Source organism: Motacilla alba, chromosome 20, assembly GCF_015832195.1.
Source record: "Motacilla alba alba isolate MOTALB_02 chromosome 20, Motacilla_alba_V1.0_pri, whole genome shotgun sequence".
Lineage (NCBI taxonomy): Eukaryota > Metazoa > Chordata > Aves > Passeriformes > Motacillidae > Motacilla > Motacilla alba.
In genome coordinates this window covers 11,903,547-11,930,633 of record NC_052035.1, presented here as the reverse complement: position 1 = coordinate 11,930,633, position 27,087 = coordinate 11,903,547, and the positions used below count along the sequence as shown (strand labels likewise).

The 27,087-nt window shown below is 41.4% G+C and overlaps 1 protein-coding gene across 2 annotated transcripts; it reads left to right on the top strand.

The window, feature by feature from the left end:
- Nucleotides 1–8,123: 8,123 nt before the first annotated feature.
- Nucleotides 8,124–26,331, top strand: ZNF831 (zinc finger protein 831). Of its 2 annotated transcripts, none has more exons than XM_038159254.1 (6): nt 8,124–8,259; nt 16,124–20,354; nt 20,857–20,999; nt 22,677–22,846; nt 22,963–23,114; nt 23,409–25,162. In XM_038159254.1, the coding sequence occupies exons 2-6, from the start codon at nt 16,155–16,157 to the stop codon at nt 24,258–24,260; spliced, it is 5,517 nt and encodes a 1,838-aa protein (XP_038015182.1). In that variant the 5' UTR covers nt 8,124–8,259; nt 16,124–16,154; the 3' UTR covers nt 24,261–25,162. The 2 variants fall into 2 exon arrangements, with proteins under 2 accessions (XP_038015182.1, XP_038015183.1); XM_038159255.1 differs by lacking the exon at nt 8,124–8,259 and adding an exon at nt 12,577–12,663 and having other exon boundaries at nt 23,409–26,331.
- Nucleotides 26,332–27,087: the final 756 nt, after the last annotated feature.

Below are 27,087 nucleotides of genomic sequence, written 5' to 3'. Positions count from 1 at the left end.
ATAAAATGCCTGAATCTGCATTTCCTGTAGCCACTGTCTGACACCCCAGGCCACGGGGGCTTTTTATGTACTTAGCTGTGAAATATTACAACACTTAAAGTGAGAGGAATATGTGGGAACACTTATAATCTTGGAAATCCTGCAAGAGAACTCCACTCCATTCTGTCCTGATCCAAAGCCAAACACATTTAACAGGCCTGTACAAACCTGCTACACACAGACCAAGGAGATTTGAGTCAAACATATGCAACAACTTGAAGGGGGTCTAAGAATTTAGTAAATATTACGAGAGCATATGAGCTGTTAGAAATCCATTTGCAGAGCAGCCCTGGGTGTGTTGCACTTGTGAAGGACTGCAAGTGAAATCCTCACAGCCTGGACTCAGCCCTCAGACTCTTCTAGGCCTTCCACCACCCCCATTATTGTTAATTAGCACAGCTTCATTAGTGATGATTAATTAAAGAGTCCTTTGGGAGAAAACAGCTTTTTCACCACTGTACTGTCCAGACTTAATGTGCTGCTGAAACGAAGCTGTCTGCAACTTAGTGTTTCAGCAATAATAAGAGGAATAAGCCACGTGTATAAATAAAAAAAGGTTAAATTTCATGCACTGAGAAATCATCCAATTTATCCCAGTATGATTAAATCAGCTTGGATTAATCCATCTCCTGAGGATGTATATATGTTCTCTGTTACATGAGTGCAGAGTCCAAAATGTTAACAGACAGCTACAAACTGAAGTTAAAAATATTTTTAGAAGGAGTAAGTAGTTTTAGCATTGATTACTCTTCTCACAAAACCATTTAAAATGCAATTTTTTATAAGAGGGGAAAAGACCTGGGTTTCAAAACTGACACATTTCTGAGTAGATTTTGTTTTCCTGCTTCCCTGAAGTTCAGTGGAGGTATTTGAATTATACTCACAAATTCATTATGTTTGGTGGATTTCTTTATGCATTATAAATTGTAATCAGAGATATTCAGATATTCAGTGTTAGGAAATGTTCTCTTTACAAGCCATAATAACCAGTATTTGGTGTAGGAATAAAGAGATAGGATATACCCTTCTTAGGATGGTTTGGGTTGGAAAGGACCTTCTTGGTGTAGATGATTTTGATTAAATAAAAAAAAGGATAAAGAGCGTGACTTTCCAGTCTTAAGTTGCAGTAACTACATAGAAAAATCAATGTAATTAGGCAGGAAGCTCTTTACAGTTGACTATAAACCTGAACAGCACCTTTTAATTGTTTTGTTTCAGTGTTCCTGATCCTTTGATGGCTTTATTGAAGAAAATACAAAATTCTCATGCCCACAGAACTCTAGTGAAATATGTAAGTAGTAGTATCTCAGATATTACAAATATGAAAATGTTGAGGAGATTTTCTAGGATCAGCTAAGGACTCAATTCCCAGGAAAAAAATTAGTGGGAGTTGAGCTTCCAACTCAGATGTTCTCTTTTCTGAAATCTGCCTTGGGTGGCTTTCCTGAGACAAAGAACAGTTCACCTGGAATCAAAATGTGAGAATTCCCAGTTCACTCATGTGAGCCACATTTTCTCCCTGTACCTTCTTGTCTTCTGAATTTCATTTCCATGCTGGCAATAGGATGGGTGTGTGAAGGAGCCCTTGCACAGAACATGGCATCACAATTTGCTTTCCTGAAGCAGCTTTGTTAATGATTGTTGGGGAGGACAGACCCATCTTTTCCCCAAACCTTTGCTGATGGTAGGAATTATTGAAAGGGCAAGGTAATTCTAATGTATATTTTTTTTCCATTGCAGTATTTTTAATGTGGAGAAGCCTTGAGGATTTTATTAAATTGCCAGGTACTTCAGGGACTTAGTTTTATTAAAATGAATCCTGAAAGGATAATTTAGCAATGGATCTTAACAAACACAATCACTGGAGTACAGACATGAGTTGAGCTGTTCAGAGGACTGTTTCCATAACAGCACACAGCTACAGCAGGTCCTCAGAGACACAGGACACTGTTTCTATGGCAATAGAATGTCTGAGCCTCCAGGATGCACAGAAATCCATTATGAAAAACAGGAACTAATATTTTAGATTAAAGAGAATTCCTTGTTCACACTTATTTGTGTTTAGCCACTTGTCACCTTTTTGCCATGCCTAGATTTTAGGCTGGTGGTTCTCTTGAGCTTGTTTTTCTAAAACAAGAGCTGCTGTCTGGACATTCTGTCTGTCCACCTCTTACAACTTTTTAACCTGTTGGTTAATTTGATTCCAGTTCCAGTGTGTCTCTGGCTGGGGCTCAGCACAAGGAGTGGTGACACGGCTGCTGGGACATCCATGCAGGGAATTCAGCTGCTTCTGTCCCCAGCTGAGGGCACGAGGGGCAGGAAAGTAAGGACAGAGGTACAGGATAAGCACTTATGGTGCTTTGGGAGCACCTCAAATAGGCAGTGGTAACAAGTAAATGGAAAGTGCTAGAAGGCAGCACAGGAACAATTTCAGGGCAGTAGAGCCACAGACAGTGTAGGAGTGTCACTTTTTGTTTCAAAACATGAATTATGTCCCTGCTAAGTAATACCAGTTGTTAACAATGCTGCTACTCTGAATTCTTCATGCTTTTCCCATGTTCCTGCATCCTGAGTTGCCTGAATCCTTGGCTGTAGAAATTCTTCCAGATTATTCTATTGGGGTCAAATCACAAAGGATCAGTAATGTGCTAATACAGAGCAGATTCACAACAGAACCTGTGCACTCCTTTGCAGGAGACCATCAGAAATTGAAAATAATCCAAGTAAAGAGTGTTACTGTCACTATTTTCAGTCATTTCAGAGCACCACGTATACAGCCTGAGTCTGGCTGCAGTCAGTGTCTGGCTGCTGAAGACTTTTCTGAGCATGTACCCAGGATTTCAGGACAAGGAGATAATGTGTTAATAGCTGAAAAACTGCTGATACAATTTCAGTGTCTGCTTTTGAAAATCGGGGCCATTAATGGTGTCAATAAATTTGAAAAAGTCATAGTAATCCAATTACTGCTATTTTAAAACACTAAGGTTCCTTTGTAGCTATGGAAACAAAAATGCAGACATTAATGAGCAAGGGGAAAAAAACCCTGGTGTTTCCTTGACGACAGATAAAAGCAAAGCTCCATGAGACCCAAAGGAGAGAGGAACAGAAATACCTCTCACCATGAGAGACAGCTGAAATCCAAGTCCAGTGCAACAATAAACTTCCCTCTGCCAGGGGTGCTCCTTCACGGCACCATGCCCTGCCTTTACCCTGCAGTTATCCTTGCGAGAGGCCCTCAGGGTAAGAACTGCAGCCTTGAAGCACGTGGGGAGAGCTGCAGCCCTCCTGGGGCACTCCCGGGACAGGTGAGTGTTGTGAGAAACCTGGAAGAGCTCCTCAGCCCCAGGGGGAGAGGCAGAGTGCCAGATCTGAGCCTGCCCCGGTGCTTTGCAGCGTGGATGTGACTCCTGGGCTCCACGTGAGCTCGGTGTGGGCACAGGGGACACCACCATGGCACCCCCAGGGGCTGGAGAGCTCCTGTTCCTTGCAGTGCCCCCTAAATTCAGTGTTCATATGTACATTTCTATGTAGCACCTCCCAGTGAAAATCTGTACAACTGTTAGATAAAAGGATGACACAGATACAAGCAGTGTGCAACTGCAGCTTAGTGGTTATCACTTGAAATTTAGTTGGCAGCTCTCACAAAATTCACAAACTATTGTTTGTCAGAGGAACTCAATGTTGTTCAAAGATGATGTAAAAGTGGAATTGAGACAGAGCTGAATAAGAAGACACCAGTCAGATTACAGGGCTATTTTTCAGTGGATAGTGTAGAGCATAATAGAATATTGATAAGTGCATAATAGAATATTGATAAGTAAAATGATTAATAAAATAATAAACAGAAGAGTTAATTGGCAAGTTTCTCCCAGGCATTTTGGAAGAGCTGAACTTTCAGAAAAGGTCTCATTTTAACTCTATCCAGCTTATGGTATAAATGAAGATCCCTTCGCAGTGGGAAGGACAGTGTATCAATTGGTTCAAAATCCTAAAATTTGGGGTGTCAATAGCAGTAAAGAGCTGGATACTGAGCTACAGGAGTGTAGGGTTTCCTTGACAACATGTTGGGAAAAGACAGAGCTATGTAGAAACTTATGGGGAGAATAAAAAGAAATACAGAATTGAGTGGTCTGAATGGTGTGGACCATGGGTTTACTGGTGACTGGTGCTGGCCTGGGGTCACGGTGATGGGGATGCTCTGCCTCTCTATTCGTAGATACTGATGCTTCCTTGTATGGGTTTTGACATTGGTCTGAGTTGGTTCAAGTGATCAATGACCCTGTCAAATTCTATTCTCCTTTTCTGTAAAACACATTAAAGTCAGTGTACTTGGTGGGCTTTAGAATGTTTCTGACTGCTGCCAGTCGTTCTGAGTTATCTGTTTTATATCTGCTTTTCTGTGACAAATGAGAAACAGATGGAAAAATGAATACATCTGTAGTTTGTGCACGTACAAAGCACTGAACCTTGCTGCCTTTTCGAGCTGGAGCAACTGTTCCTCTGAAAGCTACATTGCTTCTAAGTGTGTCATAATGGAAATTATTCATGTTTGTGATGTGATATGCTTGAAAAAACTACAGCTCATTAATCCTGGAGCCTATAGGACCTGGAAAGACTTTTCCTATTCCTCCTGCACATCATCTCTTTTGTGGCAGAGGCACCATAACATCCTCCACACTTTAACCTTTCAGCTGTCAGCAAAAGGAAGATTTGGGCAAGGAGGAGGAACTGGAGCTGTTCATTCCCACCCCATCACCTGATACTTCAGGAGCAAAGCTGGACTCATCTGCTTTTTCTCTCTGATGTCCAAGATTTTTCTTGGATTTTAGTCTATCCTTGTAAATTAGTCCATAAAACATCCCTTCACCCAAACCTGCTTATGGTGAATTAATACTAAAAACCCAAACCAAATAAAGCCCCAAATCAAACTGTGTGATGATTCAGCATTTAGAGCCTTACCTAACACTCTTTGAAACTACATTTGGAAAAAAGATCTATGGGATTTTAGTGGAAGATGGTTTGAGGCTGGACATTTTCCTTTTCTTTCTTCTTCCTTTCTCCTTTGGGTGAGTGTCTGCCTGTCCAGCCCTGCTGTTGGGCTGTGGAAAGAACCCAAGCACTTTAAAGGAAAAATTCAATTCTTAGTGAAACTGAGGTTGTGTCTGCAACCAGCTGAACCTTTTCAGTTTTGTGGCTGCCTTAGCATTTTCTCAGCAGCCTTGAGTCTTTTCCCTATGGGATCCATTACTTTCGCCTTCTCTTTTAATTTTCCTTGAACTGACTTTTTTGGCAAGGAGACCCATGTTTGCTTCTAATGAAGCTTTGTCTCTCCCTTTTGCTGTTCAAGCACATTTTGAAGTTTTTTTCTCTTGGTATGGCCTGACCAGTTTGTGAGGGTTGTACTTCTCTTTGGGTGGTAGTTCTTGCTGGCTCAACAAACACAAAAACCTGCCAGATGAATCTTAGTGATGTTGATAGGAGGATGGTAGTTGGCTGTCCACTTTAAAAGAATGTGGTTTTTTGGAATATTTTTCTATATTCAATTTTTTTCCCCCCAGATTTTCAATAGTCACTTTAAAAGATTTGGTCAATTCACAAAGCTGTGATCTTTGGGAAAAAGCCAGTCATCTCTAGTACCGTGCTGGAGATGGTCAAATGAAAGCTGTGTAGGCAACCATGATTTCTGTACATTCAAACTTAGAGTTTGTGTCTATAAAAGAAATATAGCTATTTGTGATAACCAATATCCATATTACACAATGGTTCTTCATGGGGATTAGTCCTCAGAGGAGGATTGGGTGCATTTAGACATTCCAGGTGCTACTTCACCTGCAGCACAGTCACCAACACCATGGAGGAATGGTGACTTGGAAATACAGCAGCTGCAGGGTCATGAAATAGTTGTCCATGTCATATTGACACAAAAATGAGCAACACATACACCTCTGAGAGTTACTGCTGCAGGATATGTATTTGGTTACTACACTTTTCAAACCAAGTCAAGAAAATAGTAATTAATTTTTAAAAAATATGAATGATAATAAAAGATTGAGCTGATACCACTCATTAGTAATGCATGATGTTTAACTGGGCAAAAAAGGTCTTCATTGAGCAAACAGAACACAAAGATTAAGAGTTTAGAGAAAGAGTAATAGAAAACATTGTGGTTCTTTTTTTTTTTTTTTTCACTTCTATCCACACACAGAAAAGTTTGCAATGTCAGGAAAAGGACCAGTTTTACCAAATTGATTTAAGCAATGCCAGCTTGCAGACTACATCAGATTGTGCAATGGCACTGGGTCTGCATGAATGGAACCCTGCTGGCAGGCAGATTTTTTGTCTCTCCAGACATTCACTTTTCTGTGTCAGCTGAGCACACAGATATTTCTCCAGCAAAATTTTCCTGGAGCTGACCTCAGCTGTTAGTGTATACATGGAAAAAGAATTTAAGTTTCTCCTGTGGCCAGTAGCCAGACCCCACTTAGTGCCAAGTCAGGCTGTACTGCTGTGTAATAAAGGCAATATCTGAGAGTTTTACCACACAGACACAGAACTGAGGATTGGTTTTCATCCGCTGCTGCGTGATTCACTGTTTAACTCCTTTATCAGTCTTTGTTAAAGTTTGGGATCAGCAGTCTGAAGCCCTCCAGTCCAGTCCTGCTGGTTTTCCTGACACTGAGTTGTGCTGGTTTGGCATTCATTCAGCTCCGGCTCCTCAGCCCTGGGTGAGGAGGAAAATGACTGCCAGGGGTACCCTGCTGTGAGCAGCAAGGGGGGCACCACCCAGAGCCTCCCCTCTTTCCCTCCCCTGTCCCTGTGCATGCAGCTGCTCTGCTTTTCATTGTCAGCATGACACCAAAGAAATCCTGCTTGATTTGGGGCTCATCTGGATGTGTGAAAAGGTGGACACCTAAACCCCTGCACCCCATGGTGCACATGCCTTCTGCCAAGCACAAGATTTTCAACTTGGCTGTCTCTTCTCAACATTCTTGAAGATACACATTTATCAAGTGTCAGTCCCTTACTATCATGGAGCAGCTAAGTCATAAAGATTCCTTGAAGTTTTCAAGTTCCCTTCTAAAGCTGTTTTGTCCGTCTTTCACTTTTTGTGGTAAAAAATAATGTTTGAGAAGTGTTCTTGCTTTTCTGACAAAACCTTCCACCTGTCCCTCCCAGCAACAGTGTGTTCATAACTGTTTTAGTCCCTGTCACTTGTGTCAGCACTTTTATATCAGCTGAAGTCCCATTTTCCTCTCATTCCCCATGACGTGACAGGGAACAGCCCCTTTGTCTCACTCCTGTTGGTCTCCAGTAGTAACAAAAAAATATTCAAGTCTGTTTTCTGCCCAATTTAGATCAGTAAACCTGAGGTGTTGCTGGACTACTGAGCAAAACTGGGCTGTCAGCATGTCCTGGTTTTTTTGGCTGTGTTTTGTGGAATATTCAAGGAATAGTCCTGGGCTCAGATGTCCTGCCTGGCCAGTTGTGGAGCGGCTGCTCTGTCTATTGTACTGTGCTACTTGGTGCTACCAAGATTTAGGCACCTATTTAGCACGTTGTAAAGCACAAATGTAGGTGTCCTCTGAAGACTTTCACTGGGGAGATCTGGATACCCTTCAGGAATAAAGCTCTTGTAGATTAATTTAAAAAATAGCAGCAAAAAATGGTAACAAAATATTCATACTATGTAAAATATAAAACCTTCCTAAATACTCAATTTACCTTTTTTTTTCCTTTAGAGGCTGAGGAAGAAACTTGACTAGATTACATCTGCTAAGTTAAAACAAAGCAACAAAAATCCCTTAGAAAAAGATAAAAGGAGAAAAGTCATAATTTTTCATTTGTGCCTGGTGGGGTTGTGTGTTTTGGTGGTTTTGTTTTTTTTTTTTTTAACTGTTTGCAAATCTTCAGTGTAATGGTTTGAAACCCAGTCGTGTCATTTCTTTACGCCCACACACAGAGCTGCAGTAGTGCAGACACTGTAGCAGGCAAACCATATTCCCAGCATCGGCCATTAAAACTCTTCCTACAGCAGCGTGGGCTGCCTGCACCCCCTGCTCTCTCTGCACACACCCCACCACCCACCCTCCACTGTTCAAATGCTTAAAAAAAAAGGAGAAGAGAAAGACACTGAAAAAAGAAAACAGGATGCTTCTTTTGTTTCAGCGCTATTCCAGGGACCTGAACCTCTCCACCTGCCTGTGAATTGGCCACCTAAAGGTTAGCAAGTGTTTTGTTGTCATTTTCTGTGGACAGAGAGAGAATTCAATTCTAGATGGCAAGACAGAAATTTTAAAGTTACAGGTTTTTTTTTTTTTAATTGTGATGGTTCTTTCACTTAGCAACGAGAAAGATTTTTTTCATAAAACACAAAGCATTTCAGTTCTGGCCCCACTTCAGCTTTTCAGAGGGCTTCAATCGGTATTTTTTCATCATTTAGTCCAACCTTCTAAACTTTAAAAGATGGATTAGGGTTATTATTTTTCTGTTAGAGCAACCTGTTGATTGCAGTCTGCTGGCTGGAGGTTGTTAACTCTTTCCTAACACGGGAAATGCACAGGAGCAAATTTGATGAGAGGATAAAAGAATTGAAATCCTTTGAGGTTTTTAAGCACTAAAAATCCTATTTTTTCTTCATTGTCAAGCCACCAAGCATGTTACAAAACCAACAGATATGTAAGTTATGTTTCTTTTTAGAAATAGTGATGTAAATCTAAACTAGAGACATATAATAAACTAGAAAGCATTTCTTATGGCTGGAGCTGAGAAAAGTAGCAGTTTAAGAAGTAGAAAAGCAAATATTCTTGATACAAATTGCATGAAGAGATCAAAAAGGCCAATACAGTGTTTACTTACACATTAAAATGCATTTTAGGTGACAATATTGTTACTGATTTAAGCCTTTGGAATGTTTTAATTTATGGATATTCAAGAAAAGGAACATAGGAAAATATAGAAAACTGTATAATAATGATAAAACCAGCTGCTATTTGGGAGCAAAGGGAAGGTAAAGCAGATCCCGTTCTTCCTAAAAGATTTTAATACCGTATTCTGGCACAATATTTACAGAAATAATTGTTAAAAAAACCCAACCTAACCAGCTTTGCTGATATTGTACAACTGTAGAAGTAAGTGTCAAAAATATTTGTCCTTAGTATATGGTACAGGAATTTCTAAGTTCCCCCAGCAGGTTTTCCTGTGGCTTTGTACTTTAATAACACACGAAGAAGGGCAGAACTTCAGAACAATGACTTGTACCGAGCAGCAAGATTTCCCAAAGTCAGAATTTGAGATGTGACCGTGGAAAGACTCTAGAGGTTTCAGGAGATGATGGAATGAATCTCTTTCAGCCTGATTCTGCAGGGGACTGAGGCTCCCAACTTTGTTCAGGAGGTACCGGCAGCGTGCGGGCTGCGGGTGGAACTGGCAGAGTTGTGAGATCAGACACAGCCCTCAAGAACAAGGGAAAAGGTGAACTCAGTACTTCTGTTCTGAGACACTTCAAGATAGGAAGTCAAACTGAGAAAAGAGCAAAGGCAGAAATAGTTTCAAGTAAAACGAAATTAACAGTCATTTCTGGGCTAACCAGGAAATGTGTTGGTTCCATTTTGCTTGTTTGAACTGAGAACTGAAAATCTCCAGACCTGGAGATTTTGCTTCCATCACAGAAGGAGTGTTTAAAGTACCTGAACGAAGTTCAGGTACCTGAACAAAGTTTATTTCAGACCCTATGGTTCACTGTGACTTTATGATGCTAAGATTGAAGTAGAAGTTTTGTGTGGTCTGTCAGGGGAGTTGTGCCGGCTGTCAGTGTTGGATGAGCAAATGGAAATGATAATCCCACTGTCTGCATCTTCCTCTGACAGTAAGATACTGTGTGCTGCTCTCAGCATCACTGCCCTCACAGGAAAAATTAATAATTAGCAATCCCGGCAGAGACTTGCTTTTCATTTAAAGAACTTTGTGAAGTTCTTTAAAACGTGTAGTTGCAGGATCCTCAGAATCTGTTTCCTCACCAGCACAGGAGGAATGTTTATTGCTGCTTTCACTTGCTCTCACCCCTGACAAAACTCTGCAGGTGTCTTTGAAGGATGCAGGGTTTTAAACACCTGGGGTGGGACCTTTTCCACTTGGGACCCAGAAATGTGTACCAATGGTGTGTGGGTTTGACTCCTCAAATCTGATGGGGACATGAATTGAGAGGGGAGTGCAGCCCCAGAACTCCCTTCTGAGCAGCACCTGACAGCAGGCTCAGCTTTGTGCAGAGTTTAAATTGACACTTTGCTGTCTATTGAGGCAACTGAAGTTAGCTGAGTTTCTCTGAGCAGGACAGTATTTTGAACTTAAATGAATATAAATAATCTTGCATAGAGATTGCAGCTGAGGAAGCAACACATAAGTAGATTGATTAGAAAGAGAAAACAAAAATCACTTAATTTCATGCAGAACTAATGCAGTGTAATACTGGTGCTCTGTATTTTGTTACTTCTAACCATTACAGCAGCCTGTTCATCCACGTAAATGGTGAAGAATCACAGGATCCTGTGAAGGACCCTGATTCCAGAGTCACTTATTCAAGATTTAGAGATTTTAGATCAAGCTTCAAAAGGTTCTGCTAAGCCCTGAAACCTCTGTGATAGTGGCAAATATCCAGACAGCCACTTGCTTTTGTTGTAACTTGCTTTAATTAATTATTGCCTCCTTAAGCCTCTCAGGGTAAACAATTTGCAGTTTTAGCATTTGGAATTTGACACTGAGTGATGTAAATAATGAATTTTAAATACTTATACATGTTTTTCAATTTGTTACTAGGTCCAGCATACTGCTGCAATTATTAGTACTGTGTAAATTGTGTCCCTTTTAAGTAAATTCACCTGAACTTAATAATAGTCAGTCTCAAAGTGGAATAAAATATAATGGGCTCCAGAAATGTGATCAAACTGAAGACAAACTAATTTTGACTGGTTATGTAAAATGCCCATAATCATCTGTTTGTATGATTTGATTCATGCCAGTGTTCTATTATAAGATGTGCATCTTTTTTCCCCGTTGGTTTGTTGACTGTAGCATGCAGTAATCCTCCAGAAGATCTCACTTAGAGGTGAGAACACATTCCTTTAGGAAAGTATCTCCCAGCAGAGCTGAAACTACTTGCTGCATGTAATTCTCTCCATCTGGACAGACTGAGTCTGTAGAGCAGAAGCATGAGTCACTGTAAAGCAGTTCAGAATGTCAAGTATTTTCTAGATTCACAGATTTTAAGTGTCTGCACTGCCATTACCAATTACTGGGAGCATTTTAGGGTATGAGAGAAACCAGAAGGATTTGAAGCAGTAATCCTGGGTCCTGTTAAGAGCTTTTCTGCCCCCTGAGTAACTATGTGACAGGCAAGAAATATGGGAAGAACAAGACAGAAATATTTCTCCACCACCAAAATTAGAGGCCTGCTAAATCAGGGCTCCAGAAATAAATGGAAAGCAATCCAAACAGCAGGCAAAACTCTCCAGGATCAATAAAGCTGTTTGAAATGAGAATCCACTGAGGCCTCTGGCATTAGTCTATCACCAAAATTATTAAAAGAAAGAGCTCCCACTGAAGTGGATATTGGACAGTTATAGCATTACAGTTTCACCACCACCCAGCAAGGGACGGGCTGCAGGGTGTGAACTGGGCAGCTGCTCATCACAGGGAAAAGAAATAAAATAAATCTGAACATGAAACCGTATCTTCCAAACTATGGTGTTCCTAAGGAAATTATACAGGCCAGAGATGGCAATTTTGTGACGTTATTGGGGATGCATATTCCAGTTTGGGATTCACTCATCCTACCAGCAGAGGAGGTTGCAGCCATCCCAGTCCCTGTGTGAAACAAGTGTTTGCACAGAGAAGAGTGGCCCCTCCCAGGACCCCTCAGTGCTGTTCACTGTGTTGTTACCTGAGCACTCCTTAGGAACTCGACACACAAATAAAATCTAATTTTTTTTTAAAATTACCTTTTTACTGCACTTGACTGTGCCCTATCCTGTTTTCCCTGCAGCTTTCCACAAGTTTATGGAGGTTTATTGAGCATGACCCAAACACTTTTAACAATCCTGAGGCATTTTCCCACCTGGTTCCTGCTTTCTCCTGTCCCTCAGGGCACCATTAGAAGAAGCTGGTAGACAGCACCCACACTGGATAAATTTAGCATTTCATATGCCAAGTATCTTCTCTCCACCATTGTCTTCTTTGCCAACATATCTTAAGAGACCCCTTTACTGTAAAGTTAAAAGAAAATTAGCTTTAGGAGTATAAATTAAAAACCCGACCATTGTATTTCAGGGCAATACAACTGAAAGCAGAGTACAAACCCCCCACATTTCAAATATTCTGTTTAGAGCTCCCTAATTCAATAGTGATAAAGGATACAGAGAGATTGAAATGCCACTTTATTTCCTTCTGTTTCAACTCTTCCTGTTTTCTGAAGGTTGTTAATGTGACACCAATGTAAAAAAAAAAAAAAGAAAACCCCAACTTCCTACTTCTAATCTGTTTCAAGTCTTTGTCCTCGCTCGTTTCTCTCTGCTTGCATCAAGTATTGACAGAAATGAGACTTTTTGGCTGAAATGCCTGGATCAATCAAAGGTATGTGAACCAGAATTATTTCCAGACTAAAGACTTAATTCTTTCCAGACTTCCACTTCTGCTCCCTGGTATTTAAGGTAGGGAGCACCAAAAGCTTTTAAAAAAGGTAAAGGCTCCTGGTGTAATTGAGCATATTGTGTATGTTCAGAATGTTGAAAACCTGCTTCTGTGGGGTCACAAAAAGAAAGGAGCTCTGTCATGTCTCTAGGTTGTACCTGCAGACCAGGGTGGGGGACTGAGCAACTGAGCTCTGAGTCTGCTTAGAGACTGATGCTCTGCTCAGTGCTGTGTCAAAAAATGATATGAGAGTGCAGAAAAGCAGTATTTACATGTTTAGTTATTGATTTGGTTAATAATGATGGGCAGTTGACAGAGCATTGCATGTGCCATGCAGAAGACAAAAATCTTTTGATTGTGTAGTCCAAAATTATTACAACAGCGCTGACAAAATGAAACAAGTTTTCTAAAATGTTTGGAATTCAGGAAAAAGTCTATAAAAATGGAACTTACTGGATTTAAAATGAGGTTTTTTTATCAACCTCCTGTATTAAACTACTTTATACTTATAAACTGACTAAGACAATTTCTGCTACAATGATTTTTTATCTGAAACTGCTCCACTTTTCAGTTTTCCACGGACCTCCCTGTGGTGTTTACCTGAAGTTAGAATTTCAAGCCAGGAACGAAATAATTGTATTTAATGGAATTTCAGTGAGCAGTTCTGATAGCTTAAGAAATCAATTTAGAAAATTCTGAGCTGGCCAAATCCTGCATTTAGTTTTGTTTATTGGAAAATTTTCCTTATCTAATTAGGATCAAGTTCTTCTGCTGGTAGTTCAATGCCACAAGTTACAAACAGCTGAGAACGTGGGGTGGATGCTCAGTAACAGCGCCCAGGGCAAAACCAACAGAGGAAGTTCTACGTTAGGCAAGGACTACCCTGAATCAGCCCTGGGGCAGAATTGCTTTGAGATAAGCTATTTTTGTCAACTACAAAGAAATACAGTGGCCTTTTTTGGAATATAAATAACAGATGTGAAAAGTCTGATGGTATTTGCCCCAGTAGAATACAAGTCATGGCAGTTTCACTCAGGAAGAAAGTATTTTCTTGCTGTGAAAAGCAGCAAACTACCACACCTGGTAGAAACGTGTTCTTATTCTTGAAAGTACATTAAGTATCACCATTAGCTTACTTGTTGAGCTTTATTTAAAACTTTACTTTAAATTTTTTGTCACCACGTAGGTATTTTTGTAGTAGAGCATTACAGAACACCAAAATGAGTCTCAGGCTGTGTTGTTGGCCCCAGAAACTTAACAGCATTAAGTGAAATTACAGAGCATCTGGTACTTGGGAACCACAGGATTCCTATGAAAAACATCTGTCTGTGGTGGCCTTGAAGGGCCCATCAGCTCTGCATGGCCAGGAGGAGACCAGAGAGAGAAACAGTTCGTGCCACTGGAGCAGGCTGCTGGGGGAAATGTAAAATATGTGGAAGTGTATTTCCACACTTCTCTCTGGGGGAGGGAGGGGAGCAAAGACAGAGTGCCTTGTCCTGTCTGATGTGGTACTTGTTAGATGTTCTACCTACTGGGTATTTAGGCTTCACTTTTCTTCTTGCTGTCTGTTCTCTGCAGCATATTTTTTCCCCTAAACTTTTTTTTTTTTTAATATTTTGGAAAAACTACTGCATCCTTAGTTTGTGTTATTGTCTCATCCCTTATTGTATGCTGTGTTTAAATTTAAAAGTGACCATATAACTTAGGAACCATCTTGAATGGACTTGAAATGTTGATAACATCATTTTGGAAATGAAAGAATTCCACTTTTATTCTGTAGGGATAACCACACTGCACAATATAGATAATAACTTATTTCTTTAACAAGCCATATTCTTTTAACATTCTTTCATCATTATAGTCACTACTGTAATGAAAAGCCACTTAAGTGATTATTCCACATAGAAATGTCAGAAGTGCATAAGAAAAGTCCATGCTTGATAGCTGAGCTTAATTTATAACATTCACAAGGAAGAAAAAAAAGGCAAAATCTAACGTTTTGTTGTGCACAGATCAGTTCATTTTACCCATTGTTGTCTTGGATGGAACCAGTAAAAATTTCAAACCACATTTTGAAGCTTTTTTTTTACTGTTTCCCAGTAATGATAACCTATTAAAATGATCCAAGGAAGTTACAGAAACATCACTAGAGATTATGCAGTAAAGCAACAAATTGCAGATTTCAAATTGAGCCACTGATTATGTTATTCCAAATGGGTTTTTAATGGCTGCTTGCACAAGAACAACCCATTATTCATAGCAGCCAGTGCATCCAGTGAGCATAGCTGAACAAGAATCAAATAAACATTCACAGATCACTTGATTTTCACCCAACCTGTAATTACAAGGGGTTATGCCCCTAACTCTTTGAAAGAAAATTTTCACCTTTTTTATTTTGATAGTTTCCCCCTTTGTTTCTAAGAAAGAAATAAATACAATCCAAATTTTTGCTGAAATAATAATTAGTCTGGACCAGCACCAATCCTGCATATATCAGGATAGATTTCAAAAGAATAGATTCACATTTTTAAAAAAGATGTTTTCATTTGGCATTGAAAGCATCTAAAAACAAGCAGTACACCATAGTATCTCCATTAACTATACCAAATTAATTTGGTCTACACAAAAGCCAGCTTTAATTTCTCCCATTATTTTCCTATAATGCCATCTTTTCTACTTTGCAGATATTTATTCAAATCTGACTTGTAAAACAGGACATGAGTTTCATTTTGTTCACATATTTTCATTTTACACCACTTGTTGCAATGTGTTTGGCCTTAGCTCCCTTAAACTGGGGAAGCACAGATGATATGCAGGCATGTTTAATGTCCTGTGTTTGGAACTGGTTGCCCAAAGAAACTGTGCAGTTTTTATCCCCAGAAGTTTTCAAAACCAGACTGGTAACACCCTGACAGCCTCATCTGACCTCGGTGCTGACTCTGCTGTGAGAAGGTGTTTGGATTTGAGAAGTCCTGAGGTCCCCTTTAACCTCAACTGTTCTGTGTTTGTGTATTAAAAATTGTTAATATTAACACAATTTTAAATCATGATATAAATATGTAATGGAAATATGGTTCCAGAAAACTAAAATTGTATTATTTCTGGTGTGCTTAGAGCCTCCATTTGCAAATCTGAAACTCAGATTTGTTTGCAGTGCTTTGGGTACTCAGCGCAGGTTGTAGGAATGGTTTTAAGTGCAGTGTTGAGTGTTCTTTACACTTTACTGAACTGTAACTCCTAGAGGGAAAATGGAAGAGGAACCAGTTTAATAGGGAAAGGAATGATGATTGTCTGTACAATGCCTGCACGTGTGATATTCTTGCTCGTTTTCCCCGCCCAGGGTGGGCAGTGTGTGTGTTATTGCTGCCTGCAGACTGGTGCCTGTTCTGCGTTCCCTCCGCAGGTCCGTGAGCTGATGGCAGCCGGGCCCTGGCATGGAGGCCCAGAGCGCGCCAGGCCTCGCGGCCGCCCCAGCAGAGCCCGGGCCGGGCCCTTCCCCGCGGGGCTCCTCGCAGCCTGTGCGGGGCCAGGCCCTGCCCCAGCCCCTGTACCTCAAGGCCCTGACGATCCCGCTGCTCCAGCCCGTCCAGCCAGGCTGCTTCCAGCCCCACGGGCCCTTGGGGGCCGCCAGGAGCTGCGTCCACCTCGATGGCAGCAACGTCCCCCTCATCCTGAAGCCGCTCGTCCCCGCGGAAGGCGCGGAGCAGCCTCAGCCGCTTTTCCAGAAACAGCTCGGGCAAAGCCTGACCTTGAGCATAGTCAGCACGTTACCAGTGTTATCCTCGCCAAGTTCTTGTGTAAAAGCATCTGTTGGGAGCCCGGGAAAATCAAAGAAATCTGGGAAATACATCTGCAAACACTGTGGACGAGATTGTTTGAAGCCAAGTGTCCTTGAGAAACACATTCGCTCTCACACGGGAGAGAGGCCCTTTCCGTGCACCACTTGTGGCATTGCGTTTAAAACCCAGAGCAACTTGTATAAACACAGGAGAACTCAAACACACGTCAACAACACCAGGCTGCCCTCGGACTCTGACATCAGTGGGGGACCAGAGCGAAATGAGAGCTCAGCAGAGAGCACCACCTCTCTGCAAGGCAGCAAAGTCTTGAGTAGCACCAGTGAAGACCGGGGCATACACATCAAACAGCCCAGTTCAGAGACCGGGGCAGCAACAGACACTAAGAAACCTCCTGAGCTCTCACTGCTGGTGACAAACTCCTCTTTAGCTGCTTCAGAAAATCAAGAAGCAACAAATCAATCACTGAGTTCAAAGGCTATTCAGGGGGTTCCTGAAAGAGAACCTCAAAGTTTATCATCTCCAGGAGCTTTGCCAAATGGTCCGAGTCTGAGAAAGAAGATGCAAGAGCAAAGAACTCCGACCGCCAATAAGCACATTCAGCTGCAAAGGCAGCAGGCAACCTCTTCAGAGAAGCAGTGGGATTACAAACCCTTGGACTGCAAACTGAAGAAGTGTGAGAGCACGGACTCGGGGTATCTGTCACGCTCCGACAGCACAGAGCAGCAGATGACATCGTCCAGCCCCTTGCACAGTCTGCACGAGCACAGCACGGAACTGGAAAGTGAAGCTGCCTTCAGCAGCCCAAGGTGTGCCTCCAGGAGCACTGCAAAGCCAGAGGCAGCTGACAAAGCCACAGCCTCGATGCTAGAGAAAAAGAGGCTTGAAGAACACATTTCAAAGCTTATTTCTCACAACAAAAGTGTGGTGGATGACACCCAGTTAGACAATGTCAGGCCCAGAAAAACTGTCCTTTCTAAACAGGGAAGCATTGACCTTCCAATGCCTTACACATACAAAGACTCTTTCCATTTTGATATCAGAACTTGTGATGTAAATAGGAAAAAGAATCTTTCTCTTTGTTCAGCAAAATCTACCTTTGCACCCTTGGAGAAATGCAAGCCAATGTTTTTCCATTCCGTTCCCACCCAGTTCTCCACAACAATCGACACTGTGCCTGTTACTCGGAGCAACTCCTTGCCTGTTGTGGAGGGAGCGAGGATGGTGCATGACAAAGCAGGATGCTCAAAACCACTTTCTCTTACTAAGCACTCTGCAAACACAGGCACTGCTGCTTGGCTGCCTAGCAACGATCTCACTGCCAGCTCAGTGGATTTCCCTAATAGCCATCCCCGAGCTCTAGTCAGACAAACAGCAGTGGATGATTTGCCCCTAAGTAATGTGGCTGATCAGCCTTCTCTGTCAGACGAGCTGAAAGGGACTAAAAAGCTTGGGGCTGGAGAAGTAATCAGTGCTAAAAATAAGAAACACAATCAAAGGAAGCTGAAGATGTTCTCTCAAGAAAAATGGCAAATGTATGGAGATGAAACGTTTAAGAAAATCTACCAAAAAATGAAAAGCAGTCAAAATGCCAAGAAAATGAAACAAAGAGAGAATAAGATTACAGATGTTACAAGCTTGACTCCTAATTCAAGGGAATCAGCCAGCAGCACTGAGGAAAGAGATGGCAGGAGCTCTGCAAATGACAGTCCTTCCTCTCTTGTGACAGCAGCTTTAACCATGGGTAAATCAGGAATGTCTGCTGATGGTAATCGTGTTCTGCAGAATGTGTCCTCTGAGGAAGCTTCAGACAGAGTGTCCAACCTAATGGAGACATCACATTCTGTAACTGCTGGAGCTGTAACCAGCCCAGCTCCCCCAGAGCTCAGTGGCAGTGACACGGAGAAATGCACCGCTGGCAGCAGCACACTGCTGGCTCCAAGCAGTGGTGAGCTCAGGCTTCAAAATCCTGAGTGTCAGCTGAGCAGCCACGGGAGGAATGAGGACTGCTTGCCAGTACAGAGTAGCAACTGGGAGAAACCAAACCCTGGGAAAGAATCCAGTGCATTTGAATTAGATTGTAAAAGCACTTCACACAATTGTGGGAACCATCACCGGACTAAGGAAAGTGGCCAGCATGGCCTGGTGCCCCCTTGGGTCCCTTGCAACAACAGAGAAACTACAGGGAAATTCCAGGCTTTGCCATCAGAAAGGAAAAAGCTGAAATTCGAAGTGGAGAAGACACAAAATGTGATTTCAGTGTCCTGCCCTAGTCCCAGTAGTGAAAGCACTGCAGTAAGTGAAGCAGACAGAGGCCATTGCTCTGGCACTCAGTGTCTTCCCACAGTTCCAGTGAAATTCTCCACTAAAGCAGAGGAGCAAAAATCAAGCACAGGAGTTTATGAAGCCACTGGAGGTACTGAGAATGTGGAATACAGGAAAACAATCAAACTTCCCACACAAGCTCTCAATTACTCTGACATCAACCTTCTTTCACATCCTGCAGGTATCTCAAAAGCTTCACTGGTGGGATTTTTAGGGTCTGAATTAAGGGGAAGTGATTCCAACTCTTTTGCCTTGCACAGTGCAGCAGATGGAGATGACAAAACATGTCTTGTAAAAACAGGACCAAAAGTGCCATTTCCCAGTGACAGTGCTGTCGATGTGTCTTCTAAAAGCCATCATCTGCAATCTGATCATTTAAGTCCAGTCCCACAACAAAATGCCTTCTCTCCAAAATATATCCTTAAATTGCCCCAGGACAAGAGAGCTTCAGATCTGTCACCTTTGCTTCCATCTGAACAGGAGATGACACCTGGCACACCTGTGACAGACACCTTAACCACCCGACACTGCTCTTCCAGCAGCACATCCCTCCATTCTCATTCCAGTGATGTGGTTTGGTCCCCTTTAAAATCTGAAGGGAGACAAAAGGCTGGCAAAGGAGAAATTCAATGGAATCTTCACACAAACTGGAAAACTCCAGGGTTCTGTTCACCAGTCAGCTCAGAAACCACAAATATCTTAACCACAGCAGAGAACACCTTTCTTAACCAAAACTTCAAACAGCAGGATATTGCAAGAGAGGATTGGAAAAACAAACAGACCAAAAATAAATTAAATTATCAAAGGCAAACAGAAGAGAAGTGGATGAGTAGAAGTACTTGCTCTATACAGACTCCAAAGAAGAAAATCTGCTTTACTTCTGTGTATACAAGTGGCTTCTTCATATCTGCTGACATCAAAGATGAGAGGAAGGCTTTGCACCACCTTTGCTCAGGAAGTGACTCTTTGACAAAAACATCAGTTTCTAGCAAAGGTGCAGAGCCAACAACCCTGGGATGGGACAGAGAGGGAAGTCCACGCGTCCTGAAGGACACCCCAGCACCACTGCAGGATCTGCAGCATTCCCAGAGCTCAAGAGACAACCCCACTTATTTTTGCCATTCTTTTGGCACTTTCTACTGCCACACTCTCAGCACTCACTGTAAAGGATTCCCAGTGCTGCCCCACTCTAGCAGGACCAGCTACTCTGGCACTCTTCCAGTGCCAGGCTCCAAGAGCACCTTCCCATCCCTGAGTGCTGAGCCCCGGCTGACCTGGTGCTGTCTGAGCAGGAGCCTCCCTCTGCCCTGGGAGCAGGGTGGCAGCGCAGCCTCTGCCCACCCCTCCATGCCCCCCTGGGACAGGGAACCCAGCAGGGAATGCACCCTGTCCAAATACGACATCTCCATTTTCAAAATGAGAAATATTGGCAAGACTGTGGCATATGGCTTAACAAACACGAGCTTGAAAACGTTGGTTTCATCCTTTTCTAAAGGACACCAGATGCAGGAGGTAATATTAATAATTCTGTTTGCTTTCTCAAGAGGGTGTTATTGGCTGACAGCCCACCTCCACCCTCTTATTAGGAAAATTAAATAATTATCAGAAATGTATTTATGGACATTTACAGACATTTGCTGATACAGAATTTAAAATTTATATTTTTTAAAGATAAGTCTTATATTCATTTGATGCATCAGAAAGATATATTTCTGTGTGAATATTTAAGTTTCTTTCACTTTTCAGAATGCTGATAGTGAGAAGAGTGAATTTCTATTTCTTGATTTTTTCCCCTTTATGGGGATTTTTATATTTTTCTCTAATAGCATCTGTATTTCATTGTTTTCATTCTAAATGAATATTTGACTTAGAGTAGGACTTAAATACAGAATTGTGCTACTTAACTCCTATGCTGCTGTTCAGTGCTATTTAAAACATGCACAGATTTCCAACTTCTCAGACAATGTAATTCACAGTTTTCATGTACTTGATTTTTTCCCAATATTCCCAACAGTTAAGCTCAGATGTTCCTGGTGGTTCTTTCAAAAAAATTTCAGAGCAAAAGAAGAAAACAGTAGTTTGCAAAAAGGAAAAACTCTCAACAAATAAACTCAAGAGGAGCTACAAACAGAAAAGGATTAAAGTCACCCCTAAATGGTAAGAAGTCTGGCTTTCAGGTTCACTATATATATAATATATATATATATAACATGTATAATATATAATAATATATAAATATAATTTTGTTGTAATGTGTGTAAAAACTCCACAGAAAATAAAAAGTTATGCCCAAAATACAGCCTTATGAAAACTGGGGAAAAAAAGATAAATCTCTCAGAAAGAGCTGTTCTTGTACCACAGCAGGGCCCCAAAGGTAAACTATAAAAATATCAATATGTTGTTTACTATCAGGAACAGACTTTTCTAAGCAAACCAGACATATCCCACTGAAAGATGATGCCTGGTCAGTTGACTATCTCTATGATTTAGAAATTACTCTTATCTGTCAAAATTGTCAGCATTTACTTTTGTTTGAAGGGGACCAAAATGGTTCTGGCTTTAATCCTGTCCCAGCTCAGAGCAGTGTGTGAGACCCTTTGTCCTTGGAAGATCCATATCCTGAACTGGTATTCACCAGAGAAGGCAGGACAATAAATATCAAGTTTAACACCAACTAACAGAACCATCTGTAATTCAAAGGATCATTTGGTTTAAATAAAAAAGCAGGAAGAATTTGAGCATAAAACTATCAAGGCACATTGTCTCAATCAGCACAGCTCCCCCCTTTCAATGGGAATTCCTATCAGTGGAACATTTACCCTCCGATCTTTCAGGAGTGTGGGGCAGCAGGATGCCTGATGAATTGCTTCAGTAAGGAGCACATATTGTGTGCACACATCCCTCTTTATTTCCTGACCAAAATCAGACAGAGTGACTCCCTTGAGGACAAATCAGTGTCAGTAACCTAATCACTGTGTCTAGCTCAGCAAACAGCACTGCAGTTTTGAAGGGTCATAAGAACAGAAATAGAAGACTCAGTCGATGTCACCCAGCTGAGTGACATTCTTCCAGGACTTTTTCCTGGTTTGATTTTTGGGTGTTGTTTTGTTGTTGTGTTTTTTTTTTCCCCTGCTGGTCTCAGAATTTGTTTATATCAAATTTATTTAGGGGTTTAATTAAGTACAGTGCCCTGAAAGCTCAGGTCGTGCCTATTAGTAGGCAACTGGCCCAACTGGCAACCAAATGTAATTTAATTTTCTAATACACCAAACATCTGAATAAGTGCATCCTTTTAGATTTACGTCTTGCTCTGTGGATAGTGACAGTCTATTGACTTAGGGATGGGACTTTAATGTCACTCATTCAGAGTAGAAAATAAAGCAGTGTTGGATTATTCAGTGTGGGTTTGCTAAATAATCAAAATCCTTATGTTGTCCCTTAGTGATGATGAGCAGGTTGCACTCAAGAAGTGAAAAGGAAAAAACCCAAAAAACACACAGTCTCAGGTGATTTCTGTGTGGTTCAAGTTTTTTGTGAAGTATATTGTTTTAAAATTCCAGATATAAGAAAAAGGATCTGTTGTTCCTTAATCCTTTTCTCTTAGAAAAATCAAGGATTTACTGAATCCTACAGAGAAAAAAAAGATAATAAAATAATTGTGGGTCTCTTGCCTAAAATCCAGCTTTTGTTTTTGAGTTGACATAAACAAGCATCTCCTTCCCAGTAATAAATTGCTGTTAGACTTTATTGCACCTGATGAGGTGGCGTTCTTCTCCTCTGGCTGCTCCTACATCTGCCATATTTGTTTATCCCCTCAATGCCCCGGCACTGCAGGTACAGAGGGAGGCACATCCATGGATTTGCTCAGCTGAAAATGAACCGGCTGAGCAAGAGGCCCTGTTTTCCCAACAGAGCTCTGGATGCTTTGAGAAAGGGCTGCTCATCACAACCCTCCAGATTTAATAAGCATAAGAAGTGCCATCCTCCTCAATCCAAGATGCAAGGTAAGTATTTGGAATATTTGTGTGAAAAATATTATTTTAGTGATATAATGAGAAATGTAGCAAGTTCAAGCATGGGGGTGATAATAATCAAAGTTTAACCAACCTCTTTTCAATAGAAAGTTATCTACACCAGCAAAAAGACTCATCATATTCCACCTCAGACAAACAACTTTGCAGAAGGAAAAAAGAAGCAAAGAATAACTCAGGAATTTCTTCCCATACTGAAAACCTAAACCATGTTAAACAAAACGACAAAATGGATAAAAAAGTAGGTATTTTACCTTAATTCTTGTATTATTTTTTATTAACAGAAAAAAGAAGGGTTAATTAAAACCTGAATTATATGCAGCTATTTTAAAGTTGAAATGGAGCTATTTTGTATCACAGATTTTGGTTAAAATGTTTGAAAATGTGTTAAAGGTATTTTTAGGGGTTAAAATAAAATGAAAACTTAGTAATGTTAGAATTAGCTAAAATAACAATTAAACTTGAATCCTTTGGAAGAAATTGCTCTGGACTGAAAACTTTACGTGTAAATCTTTTCTCCTCCTAATTCCTACAGGACATTTCTGGGCAAATCAGGGAACACCCAAGAACAAACGCCTCTGTCCAGAACATTACAGCTCCTCTGGGAATAGCTGTGACAGCTCATTCCTTTTCCTCCAGAGCTGACACATCCCTGCAGGAATTCAGCAGGGACGTGGCCATTTGCTGCTGGGTGACACAGCCCCTCGTGCTGCAGCCATCCCTGCCTGGGCAATCCCAGCCGAGCCTTCGAAGCGACCCCCTGGCAGCTTCCTTTGGGTCTAGTCCTGAATTTACAAACACAGACACAGGTGACCAACCTGACAGCACAAACCCAGAGGCTGCTGCTCCTCTTTCCTTACATCCAGGAGGAAGCCAGGAAAATATATTGAGGGTAGAGTCAGAGAGCCAAATATTTGGAATATCAGAGCCGGTGATCCCGGCTGCCGGAAGGGAGAAAGCTCCGAGTGAAGAAAACACAGATTCACCTTGTACAGAAAGCTCAGCTCCCAGCTCCCAGGCAGGATGTTCACGTTTGTTTGGATCCCAAGTGGAGTCTGTTCCTGAGACAGTCACGAGGGCTCAGTTACCCAGCAGGGAACCCTCACAGAGGGCAAACTTAGCTCAGCATCTTCTGGAGCTGCACGGAAGCGCAGACAAGAACAGATCCCACCTGCAGCCCAATCCCTATGGAAGGCCACATGGAACAGCTACTGCTACCTTCAAAAAGCCCCCAATGACTCTCAGATCCCCTGAGTTCAAGAGTTACTCTGCAACACCCCCCAAGACGTACAAAAAGAGAGGTTTAGAGATGATGAGGAAACAAACGCGGGTGGAATATGATGACACGAGCAGTGATGATGAGGACAGGCTGGTTATAGAAATATAGCAACAGGCTGCTACCAGGGCTTGCGTGCCAGCCTGGAAATGCCAGGGATCTTTGATCCATAGTTCTGCAACACCTTAACATCAGCAAAGCCATTCCTCTGTGCCAGAGGCAACACCCTCTTTGGAAGAGCCCTTCCTTTCAAGGACTCAGCCTTTTTTTAAAAAATGCTCACTTGAGGCTGGCCTGGCACATTTAAATGCAAGAGGGGGCCCTGTGCTCCTGACAGGTTTCCAGCATTGTTAACGTTCCTGCCAGTCTCAGAATTCCCACAAGTGCTGCCTACCCGTGGGTGTGTTACTCCAAGCCTGCAGTGCATTGGGTTACTTCAACAATAATGCTGCAGCAGCTTCCTCAGCTCAGATTTCATGGGAGGGTTCAGATGTGTTCCCTTCTCTATATTCCTGTTTTTGTAGTCACTGCCTCTGTACTGGGAGTGACACGCTGGCATTAGGGGGAAGATCTGTTCCCTCAGTATCTGTGATATTGGAAGAGTCTGGAAAAAATGCTGGTCTTTTACCATGTTGCACAAATGTCAATGCTTCTGTGTGAGAAATGACACAAGCATGCTTTGCTTTGTGTTTTGTGCCTTTTATGCCAAGATCTACTCAGATATTCTTGATTTTTAGGTGGAGAATATGGGTGTTAGCTATTGGTATTTCCTTGTGGTAAAATTTCTGACAAGGATTTTCTCATTATATTTGTCACATGGTGTTCCAACTGATGTCATATGGAATGTTTCATTTTCATTGTAATTTTAACTGCAATGATGCCATTTTATGGAGGGTAAAGAAGCTATATGGCATAGCTTGTTTTCTTTTTTTAACAAGTTTTGTGCTACAAACCCTAAAATTTACTGGTTTCTATGTGAATAAATAATTCGATATTTCAATTTGACCAAATGTGCTCACTTGCTTGATTAAACTGATGAACTCTGAAAACATTCCACTTCTACATTATAACTGAATTTCTTACTTAAAATTCTCCTGTTCTTGTATTCTGATTCACACATAGGGATGGATTAATGGATTAACCTACATGGGATATTCGGAGTTGCTTTTTAGTCATGCTCAGGTAAAAGATTGAACAGATCATACAAAGAAATTTAGTACAAATTATCTGCAAAAAAATATATGTGTATGTGTAAAAAAATGCCCAAAAAGCTCAGAGACTTAAACCATGTGCCAACCTGTGCAATTCCTGTGTGTTTGGATGTCCTACAAATGTGACAAGGCTTGAGGCTGTCAAAACAGAGCTTCACATTAATTCTTTATCTTCTCCAGTATTTGTGCTCACAAATTGGTGGGTATTGGGGTGAATCCCAGGGGCACTGAATTTAAAGAACGTGAATTCAAAGCACACAAATAGAATTTGGGAAGAAAAAGAGGAAAAGAAAGGGAGGAACCAACAATACTCACGCAATATTGAACCATTCAAAGTTCTGGAGCTTTTTTTCCTGATGGAATCACTCAAAGCTACAGCTGGATTCTGAATTTGTAGGAAAAGCAGGAGAAGAAACAAAAAACTTCTAGAGATCCTCAGATCAGTGTTCCCATCAATGCTGTTGGCCAAGCACCTTTAGAAAGCACAGTTCAAAGATCATTGCACCAAACCCCACCAGCCTCCACAGCAATAATTTTCACCTCTTGCCTGTGCAGGAGCTAATTATTGTAATACGTGGACGTGTAAGGAATATTCTATATAAGTTTTTTTTTTGCATAATGTTTGTGGATAAATGATGTATTTTAAAGTGGAATTTCTAGATCAGTAATTCAGAAATAGTCTAATGACAGACTCAGAAGTGCTGTGCAAAGAAATTTTTGTCCTGCATAGATTTTACAGCATGAAGTACAGAAATTTCTTTGTCATTCTGCAGCTGTAGATGGAAGAAAAATGGGACAAGGTTAAAGTAGCTGGGAAAGTAAATTTTAAACTCCATTCCCTGACAGAAGTAATCCTTGACATTTTAGTTCCCTATCTTGTGTAACAATTTGACCTAACATCAGTTCTTTAAAAGTGCCACTAGATCCATGGTGGCATTTTAACAGGATCACTGCAGAAGACAGTGACTCCACCTCAAATCCTTTTAGCCACAACACCCCTTGGAGCAGCCAGGTCTGAGTCAGGTCTGAGTCAGGCTCACCAGTTTGTGAGGACTGGGAGAAATGGTCTTGGTCTAAGCTCGGGAACTCAGGGAGTCTGCACATCCAAATCCAACTGGCTCTATGGAAAATTGTATTGCAGCTTTCCAGAACACACTGTACTCACAAAAGAAGACTAAACAGACAAACTCTTCTGTACCTTTTACACAACACAAGAATCAGCCACTGATGTGTTTAATTCACTCCCAAGCAGCTGAACATAAAAACCACAGGAGGGCACCAGGCACAGAGGGAAAAATCTGTTTCCTTCTCCTCCAAAGCCAGCAGCAGTTCTGATGGATCATCTCTTTGCTATAAGCAAAGCTGAAATTCCTTTGCATATGAATGCACTCATCAACTTTATCCTCCTTCCAGTGAAGGAAGGAAATTAATAAGGAATGCTGATTACCAATAAGGTTTATATTCAACACCTACATCTACCCAGGCTGATGCAAATTAGCGGATGTTTCAGATTTTGCCTCAACTGGGAACACATTTTTTTCTTATTGTTTCAGACTTTTCTAGTAGATCTTATTAAATGTTGATACTTCACTGATCTGCCTGGCCAACCCCAACTCTTACACAAAGATGGGTGAGAGGAGTGTGAACCAACCAGAGCAAGCCTGAAATCCCCAGCAAATACAAAGATATACCTTGAATAGAAGTTCTGGCTTGGGGCTGCTAGAAGT